The sequence below is a fragment of the Cyprinodon variegatus genome, unplaced genomic scaffold (genome assembly GCF_000732505.1).
Source record: "Cyprinodon variegatus isolate N-32 unplaced genomic scaffold, C_variegatus-1.0 Scaffold286, whole genome shotgun sequence".
Taxonomy (NCBI): domain Eukaryota; kingdom Metazoa; phylum Chordata; class Actinopteri; order Cyprinodontiformes; family Cyprinodontidae; genus Cyprinodon; species Cyprinodon variegatus.
The window spans coordinates 960114-970103 of NW_015150739.1; the positions used below are offsets into that span (position 1 = coordinate 960114).

The 9990-nt window shown below is 36.2% G+C and overlaps 1 protein-coding gene across 1 annotated transcript; it reads right to left on the reverse strand.

Annotated features, from left to right (window-relative positions):
* Positions 1 to 1659: 1659 nt before the first annotated feature.
* LOC107090238 (Usher syndrome type-1G protein homolog) lies at positions 1660 to 9891 on the reverse strand. The gene is made up of 3 exons (XM_015383509.1): positions 9585 to 9891; positions 4355 to 4802; positions 1660 to 2888 (listed from the first exon to the last, which is right to left on the reverse strand). Exons 1-3 carry the CDS (start codon positions 9755 to 9757, stop codon positions 2067 to 2069), a joined length of 1443 nt encoding a protein of 480 aa, XP_015238995.1. The 5' UTR covers positions 9758 to 9891; the 3' UTR covers positions 1660 to 2066.
* Between the last annotated feature and the right edge of the window lie 99 nt (positions 9892 to 9990).

Sequence of the window (9990 nt, forward strand, 5' to 3'; positions counted from 1 at the left end):
TCAGTCAGAAAAAAGTTAACCCTAATCCTCAGAAATCAGATTTTGCATGTACAGCCCATGGATTCTATAATGGTGAGCTGGTCAGATCCCACTGAAGCAAAACATCTCCATCCATGGCTCCTCCATCTCCTGTCTGTCTCCATAGATCACTGAAACTACTCTGCATTAAACATTAAATTAGATTAGATTCGATTAGATTCAACTTTATTGTCATGACATTGGGAAAAGGTAAAAGGCAACGAAATGCAGTTTAGGTCTAACCAGAAGTGCAATAGCACTTCTGGTTAGAGGGGGGTTCCATTACATTTCAAAATGTTAATGCTAGGCTTTCCTCACTTTTCTTTTTCAGCAAAAGGACATTTGTTGTGACAACTACTTTTTAGTCTGAAAATCTATTTGTAATGTTTGTAGTTTTTGTATACATTTGTTTGAAACTTATCAGGCAATTATATATCTTTTTACCATTTTTTTTATGTCTTTTTGTCCTTTCTCTGTCCTGCTTGGTTATTTTTACCATTATCTGTCTTGAAAGGGATTTATGTATGTTCCTGTGGTTTTCTATGTGTTTAATTATTGTTTTTATATAGTTTCTGTCTGCTTTAGAAGCCACAGAATTGTTCTAATTTGTATATTCATGGCTTATATTTTCTGCTGCTTTTGCTTTGCACTTTATTTGCTTTTTTTTTTTTTGCAATACTCATGTATCTGTTTCTTTCAGTACTTTAGTTGTATGGCAATGCTCACCTAAGTATTTTACGTTTATTAGCCTTTGCTGGTGATTTAGTTTAAAAAACTTCCACCTATTTTTGAACATCAAATTTTGTATACACAATTATCCAGATTTGCAATAACTGCAGATCGGTGTGGAATAAACGAGTCAAAAAGCTAAAAATTTCAGATTAGAGTTCCATTTTTGTATCATTAGTGTCATTTTGTGTTTCTTAAACTCTCACTGTCCTTGTCTTGACAGTGAAGAGAAAAACCCTGACTGATAGAAATGATCATTTTAGTTTTGCTAAAATATAAACGTCAAATGGCTAAAATCCAAAACAGTAAAAAGCAAAAAAATTAACATGAAATCTGAAAATCTCTTGAAGGAAATTAAACTAAAAGGAAGAAATGATAGAAAATTATTAATAAAAAAAAAAGATAAGTCATGATAAATATAGTAGAGAGAAACATAATTACACAAATTTAGTGTCTGAAAGAGTTGGAAAAAATATTGGACATAATGTTAATTCTAACAGCATTAAAAACAATCATTATCTATCTATTAATCTATCCAATAAAGACGCTGACAAAAATGACCAAATTGACTTGATTTTATTAAAAGTCATGTTTGTAGTGTATTTTCAGGCAGTAACTACATAAACATAAAACTGATCATACATGCAAGGTCGTGACCCCAGGTACGGCTACAACCAGAGCTGAAAGGTGAGCTGACGTGGAGGAACTTGAAACTGCAGCTTTATCTTACGCACAACACGTAACTTGGCCCAGACACCTCGTCATCTCATTCTGTTTGCATTCAGTCTCATGTCAGTTCTCTCTCAAACGGATAGTTCAATCAATGACAAACATCTACCAAAGAAAAAAAAAAATACATCTTAAAGTAAATAAATGTATTTTTTATTTATTCTTTGATGCAACAATGCAGAATTTATTGAATGTTACAATAAGGAATGTTTTATTGTATTGTACTTTTGGAAAACCAAAAACTGTATTCACAGTAAAGTTTGTATTACTTTATGTTATTTGTTAATTGTTTTGTATTTAGCAGCACAATATTGAGCCAAACTCTACATTTCACATAAGTATGTGTAAAAATACAAATAAAACTCATGCTTTAAAGAACCTTCAGAGTCAGCTTATGTATAGTTACACCTGGTGGCCACTAGATGGTGGCATTATACTCTGAGAAACATTGATAATTTCATCTGGAGACCTGGCCCAATGAGAAAGTATATCAATGATCAAAGACATCACAATTAAGGAAGTTGTCCATGCACCTATCTAGTAGAAATAAAAGTGAAGGATGAGGCTTCTACTATAAAACAGATTGAATCTTAAAGCTCAGAGTCTTCAACAGCTTCTGGTTCTTTGAGAACATCAAGACGCCTTTTGCAAGCGTCCAGCAGCTTTTTTCTTGGGCCTAATGGAATATGAATGCTACTGAGGTCCTGATCTGAACATAGCACTAGTGCCTCCATGTCAATCTTCTCACGATTGAGGATGGGTAAGAACTCACTGAGGCCCTGAGTGGCTAGGAAAGTCTCTAGAGGATTATTCTCTGGCTCCATGTCTTCATCTAACCCAATGTCGGCCTCTTCCCAAGGTAATTCTTGCAGGTTCATCTCCTGTAGGCTTATTGCGCTGCCGATACTGTCCTCATCAAAGCTAGGAGAACGCTGAGGCAGGCGTCCACGTAGACGGACGTTAGGTGCTCTACCGATAGGTTCACTTCCTACAACACTCCCTTCATCTCGTCCTCCAATCCCGAACATACCGCCTGTCATATAGTTCCTTCTGAAGACCATAGTGCCAAGACCAGGGCGGTTAAAAAGGGAGTCCCGGCCAGAGTCTGCGCTTATTTCAGAGTACGCAGCCTCATAGAGGCCGGGGTCACTCATGGCACGAGAAACTGTGTCAACGTCATCATCATTATCCCGGGGGAACATGTCCCGGATGTTGAGGCGGGTCCGTTCTTTAGGGTTGGCGTAAGTGCCTTGTTTAAGGAACATGACGTCGTTACCGAGCTGCAGGCCTGAAAGCGAGCGGACACTTTTCCTCCCGTCTTCGTAGATCTTGAACGTTCCATCAACCTGCTTCTTCTTCTCGAGTTTCTTCTGAAGCTTGGCCTTGCCCTTGGCTGTTGAATGCAACGTAGCCTGAAAATAAAATGAGCCTTCTTAAACCACAGTCAGTGTTTTTAAAACCAAAGAAGTTTGGCAAACTTTTCTCAGTAACTTATGTTTTTAAGATAGAGAGATATAGTTGTCATGCATATTCCAAGTAAAACAGTAAACTTTTTAAGGTAGAGGAGCAGCCTCTCTATTGCCTCTTCTTTATGGCTGATTTTCATTCATAACTGATGAATAGCGGAGGAATTTTTACTACATCCAAGGCCTCACTGCATTGATCTATACCACTACTATCACTATTGAACAAGCAAGTATTTCCCTCCTTTAGACAAACAAGTGACCTAGAAACTAGACTTCAATGATTCCTTTACCAATTCTACCAGACTAATAATCTTGTCAAAGGGGAAATAAAAAAAAAGAACTACACTACCGCTTTAGATTGGGGATTAATATTTAAAAATTGTTAGGAAACATCTTTCAAACACTATCGTGTAAAGCTGGGCGATATGACCTGAAATCAATATCATAATAAATTGGGCAGTTTTACTTCGATAACGATAAATGCACGTTAAATACTCTGGCTACTCTATCAGAAATAAAGGCATGTGCAGGAAATGCAACTAATCTATTTAAAATGTACCGGTATTTATTGAATAAATCACATTACATCTTACTTTCAATTAAATATTAAAGTATTTTACCAACTCTGTTTTAAACACTAAACAATGTCTCATTAAAAACAGGAGAAAAATGTTACCTCTCTTGCAAAAATTTTTGGGCAAAGGTAATGGAGCCTTTTGCACTTCTTTGAATTCAAAAGCGTGGTTGTGCTGTAGGTGGAAGAATTCCCGACATTTTTCAGACAATCTTTGCATTTCGTCGTCTTTTTCTCAACATCTATGGCGTAATTATGGTGCCACCGAACTGAGCGTGCTGTTAGAAAAATTTTAATTGTTTAACTCTGACAACGCACTCTCGACTTCATCTCTGCTTTCCCTCGGCTCCATAGGATTAAAAGGGAAAGTAAACATTCAACCAAACTAACTTAATTCACGATATTGTGCCAGGAAAAATGGATGAATTAAGTTTATTTTTTTTTAAAGACATGGGAATGTTGGCGCCAATTATCGCAGTGAATTGACGGTAATAATAAAAATCCGGTTTATCGCCAAGCCCCACTATCAGGTCATCTCTCCTCTGGGATGCCTTGATCAATGGTGGAAACTCGTCCGTCCTCTTTCTTAACCCTTTTGATTCTCCTGAAAGCTCAGCTGGTTTTTAGGTTGAACTGTTATTGATACCTAACCTTTTCAGAAGAGTGTAAAGAATGCCACTCATGTGGGTACTGTCCTTATTGCTAAAATCCCATCTAGGGTTTGAGAGCAGCACCTTCATCAAGTTATTTAAAGTAATAATCCCTACTTTTCTCACAAGCATCATTATAGCATATAAAATAGTGTTGGTATTGTTTATAATTACGTTTGGAACACCACCTGTGAATATGGCATGTTGGAGGTAACGGTGTTGAACTTTCGGCTTAGTGTGCTGCTGCTGGTGTAGCTGGAGAAACTAATAGCATCCAGGTTGTCCAGAGCCACTGACTCCTTCATGAACTTTCTCTCCATGCGCTCCCTGTGTCTCCTCTGGAGCTTCTCGCAGTCCTTGATGCGGCGTTCCGCCGCCCGGAATGCCCTGTCCTTCAGCTTGCTGACCAGCTTAGGGTTTAGGGTGATCTGCTTGGCGGCAGTGGAATCCAGGTATCGAACACAGTCCATATGGCCCTTAGCAGCGGCCATGTCCAGAGGTGTGTGGTAGTCGTTGTCCAGACACCACACGTTGGCACCAAAAGCAACCAGGAAGGAGAGAGAAGGGAGGTGGCCGTTGGCAGCTGCCAGATGGAGTGGCGTGTTCCCCCAGATGTCACATTTGTCTGGGTCACCTCTGTGAAACATTGAAAGGAAAAGTCTTGAATTCAATCAATATTAATCTTAAAGTTTTGCTTTTAGGTCTGCATGCAATACTTGACAGAAAAGGCAAGAAAGTACTTTCATTATGAGTATAAACAAATTCAATCAGTCACACGAGATGTTAATTGGGATGGACATTAAATCTATAATTTCTGACATGGAAATATTTTTTTTTATAAAATCCTTGTCTTCCTTTTTATCATTTCATTTATCTAGCATTAAAACAATAGATAGAAGAAAGCAAGGGTGGTTGATTTGATTTCACTAAATTTTATTATATTAAATGTTGTTATAGTCCATATTATAGATAATTCTTAAAACTAGTTGTTGTAGATGCTGATAGTTGTAGGCAGGAAGGATCTTTTGTAGCAGTCTGTATAACAGCAGCTCCAGATAATCCTCTGACTAAAGAAGAGATTCATTTATTGAACAACAGCCTGATGTACTGAATGCTCAGGGATGCCCATGATGTTCATCATTTTGTGAAGAATTCTTATTTGTAAAATAAACAAAAAAACAAGTTTACATAAATCAGTCTGTATATATTCCAAGCCGGAGGACAATATCAAAATCACCAAAGAAGGTAAATAACTAATAAATAATAAGAATGTTTAACCCTAAAGGAAGCATCTTTGGTACTCTGTGTCTATTGCCTTAAGATTTTTGGATAAGTCATTAGAATAATTAAAATTATTAACCAATTATGTTTGTAAAAACTGAAAATTTTGAGCACAGTTTTGCTCTGCCATTGTGATAAACAACAACAACAACAAAATAACCTTTAAAGACATCCTGGGTTTGGCTATACTTAGCATTCCAAAACATTTTCTAACATTTTAATATTGCATACTTTTCCTGACTAAAGTATCAGGTGTTCTCCAGATTTTTTATATATTAATATGGTATCAAATTCAGATTCTGTTTCTAGACTTAAAATCTTGAATCTTGAAAAATTCTAGAAAGTAAGAAGGACAATTAATATTTAGTTGACAGATGTAAGGAACGATGAACTGAAAAATATTTTAGACAAAGGGAAATAGAGCATGGAAAAAAATTATAAAACTTACACTACATTGCATATGTTATTGAGTTCTGTTTTTTTTTTTTTTTTCATATTTATTGTATCCTGGAAGTATCCTAGGTCCGAATCTACTTTTTCAGACTTGTGTGAAACACATAATACTGGTTTCCAAAAATATATTTTTTTGAAATATGTGCTTTTTTTGAAAAAACAAAACGCAACATTTACCAGATAAAAAAACAGATACATTTTGATTCACTCCTTTCATATAAAACAAGTATTATGAATACATTCTCACATATAGCTTTGATAATCAGCATTGAAATCACCTGAAATAAGTGGAGAACTAAACAGCCACAGATACAAACAAATCCCAGAGTGATTAAAATGAAAATTTGTACTCTCTGGATACTGTGCTACTGTAGATGTTGCTTTACATAAGTTATACCAATAAACCCCCTATGATATTATATTATATTTCAGAACTAGCTGTATCTGTAGCATCATTTAAAGTGTTCAGGTAAACTGATTTTAAAGCAAATTAATGTTTCTTTACTTTTCCTCTCCCTTCTAATGTTGAATGATTTTAACTATAGAAGCCCACATCTGCAGTTTATTCCTCCAGATGTTACTAAATAATTTTCTAAACATGAACCTGATCATTCAGCTGCAGCAGAAACAAACTTTCTTTCCCTCCTCTTACACGGCCAGGCCGTGATCAATAATTGAAACTCTGCAGGTTAAACATGACAGGGGTGACGTTGCATTATTCATCGCGCACACACCCACTAACATGGTCACCACAGCCTCGTCAGCGTCACCTCTGACTTTAATTTCATCAGAAATGCAAACGAGGTGTCAACTTGATCACATCTGGGAACCTTTTTAAGGTTCTTCACTCTGCTGTTGGATTTTAAAACAGATCCAGTTGCGCCGGCGGGAAATATCTCCCTGAGCAAACGGAGCAGGAATCACACCTACGTAACTCAGACAGTAACCTGATCACCCACAGCACCTTCAAATTAGAGGTGATAAAGCAGAGACGCAAGACAAACAACAAATCTTTTTCCTAGAAACAAAAAATAGAAGGCTGATGCCCAGACATTTAAAACGAGGATGCTATGGATGTCCACATTTCATAAAAACTCCTAGGAATTAACTACTTCTGAAAGCAATTCAGGCCAGTTTTGGTGCTCATGGTTCCTTTAAAGCAAGTAAAAGAATAAATGATGACAAAAAATAGAATTTATCTGCATGTCATTCTTTTTTATACACTTAAAAAGGTGTAAATTTAATTGAAAATCACATCTATACAAGTCTATACAAATCATGACCATATATGGGGTGATGATACGTGACAGCAGAAACTGACTGTCTATCATTCTAAATATAAAAATGAGAAAATGTTATTATTTTACGGACAAAAAAAAATTGTACAACTGAATTCAACTTGGTAGTGATGTTTAGTCAGACATTTGCCAGTGACTACACATGATGGCGCTCCAATGGCAGTAAAGAAAGGGGATTGAGGAGGCCCGCCGGATTCTTCAATTATTGCAAAGCAGAGAAACGGATTTAATTTAAGCAAACAGGTAAAGATTTAAACAGAAGAAAATAACTTGTTTTTAATATATTTGGTTAAAATGTATCGTTACTATAATAACACATTTAAATATGTTGAGATTTTTCAACAATCCACTCCTTGGGTTTCCATAGCGGATTGTTAAATCTGTTTAGATAAAGATGTATACTCATAAAATAGTGGGATACCACCAGCTGCTAACTTTTTCAGTTACATTTGTAGTGTTTGTTTTTAAACCTGATTGTTTTACAAGGTTATTAATAGAATAAAAGCTAGTTTTTAAAAGTGATGTATGTCATATATATATGTGTGACATATATTAGGACTGTGGGAGGAAGCCGGAGTACCCGGATAGAACCCATGCATGCTCAGGGAGAACCATGCAAACTCCATGCAGAAACAGGCCGGGAATCGAACCCAGAACCTTCCAAGTTATGAAACATTAGTGAAAAATAAACAGATTAATTGGAATTAGGAAGAATAAAATCTGAGATTAGATTTTTTAGCCATATCGCTCAGCTCTATTACATACAAATAACTAACAACTAATATCTGATTACCTGACTTGAAAAAGTTGAATAAAAAACTGTACACCAAACTTGAGATTTTCTTTTTGTAAAAACTTAAAACAGACGCGTATCGTTGTTTTATTTACTCTCCTTCCACTCAGGTGAGCAATCTTTATGTAAACTTCAGGTGGAGCTGGTTCCCGCAGTATGTTACCCCAAGTTACCTACAAATATCATGTTTGTATAAATGAGTGGCATCAGGTGAATGTCTCCATAGTGTGAAGCACTTTAATTGGTCGATATAAGAACATAAAACCTGTATAAATTCTATTCATTTGCCATTTTACTAATTATGCACTTCTCTTTATATCTTTATCACATAGCAGCATAATTACAAGTAATCAACACTGATATGACAAAAAGTGGAAAAGTTAAATCTATTCAACTAAAAATAGCATCTAGTGAGCAGGAATTATTTCTAGTAATAAAATAATCAAGCCATTTAATAGAGATGTTTGTCGGTGTTTGAGTAGGAAGTGTTTTAATATTTTTGGCACACTTTAAATAAATCATAAATGACTAAAACATGTTGAAATAGAGCATAATTAGGTTTTCACTCTCAAATAAAAAATGTAGCTTTTGTTGTTTTTTTTTTTATTTTTTTTTACCGGTACATATTTGCTCTGTTCAGTGCTTTGAGTTGGATATTTTTTTGGCATATTTTGGAGAGTGTGTACTCCAGTTAACAAACATTTTAAGACTAAATTAGTTGATATTCATTTAGTCAATCATACTCCAATTACCCGTTTCAGCCCCAGAGTCTATGTGAACATAATAATTCATAGTTTAAACATGCATAAAAATGCATTGTTTGTGTTTAATTCCTTATATTCAGTTATATAATGTTTAAATGAAATGTTTCTTATCATACAGAAGATAATAAATGGTTAACCAAACACTAAAATATAGATATACTGAGGATAATATAAGACAGTAAAGATGATTTATTTGGTATTTTAATTAAAAACACAAGTAAATACATATCTTAACAACTCTGTTATTTACTCTCTGCTGGTTCTTTCATTTCAGTCAATCTTTCTCTGACCTTTCTCTCTCTCTGACCTTTCCAAAGTGATAAATTGAACCCAGGATGGATTTGTTTTGCTTGAGCAGATAACAAGAAGGCACTTTGATTAGCATCCTGCTCTGATTATGAAATTCTTACATTTTTAACAAGGATATCCAATCAAACCCAACAGGTTTTGGATCATTTGCAGTCCCTAAAAGTAAAATGCTAACTTGCTTAACAGATTGTGTGGTGAAATGGATCATAAATGGACATAAAGCTGTCTACAGTGTGCATTCACTTGTACTTAATCCTGACCTTTCATATGATGAGGCTTTTAAATCATGTGCATTTTTTCTTTACTGTTCATTAGGAAGGCAGAAACATTTAGTACAAACTAAATTTATCTTCTAATATTAGGCTTCAATTTTAAATTATCTGGATTTCGATTTAGTTAAATGCATTTCTTAAATTTAAGTTAGATATTGTTCAAAAATTGTGCAACATGTGTTAAATGTATGTATTTCTGTATTAATCTCCCAGGTTTATTAAAAAGCATTTGAAATGTGAGGATTCACCCTCTGCCCACGATGAGCCGCAGCGCCTCCAGGTTGCCATGGTAAGCGGCCCATAAGGTCGGCGTCATCCCATCCTCGTCCGGGGCGTTCAGGTCCTTCCGCGTGGCTTCCTTCAGGACGTCCAGGTAGCCGTCCCGGGCCGCCCGGTGGTACCGGTCGTACCGGTCGTTCATGACGGAAGCCTGGGTTCAGTCTGATTACCAGTCCATAATCGTGTTTCCGGCTAAAGAGCCGAGTTCTCTGTCCGGGACTCTGTTGGTCCAGCGGCCTGCAGAGCCACGGAGCGCCTGGACAGCTGGTTGTTAGGAGACGGGAGGAGTGGGCGGAGTCTCCAGGTAAAGACACGCCCACTTTTATATAAAATCCCTCCTATAGCATACAGCTGTGGACGGAAGAGGATTAGTGC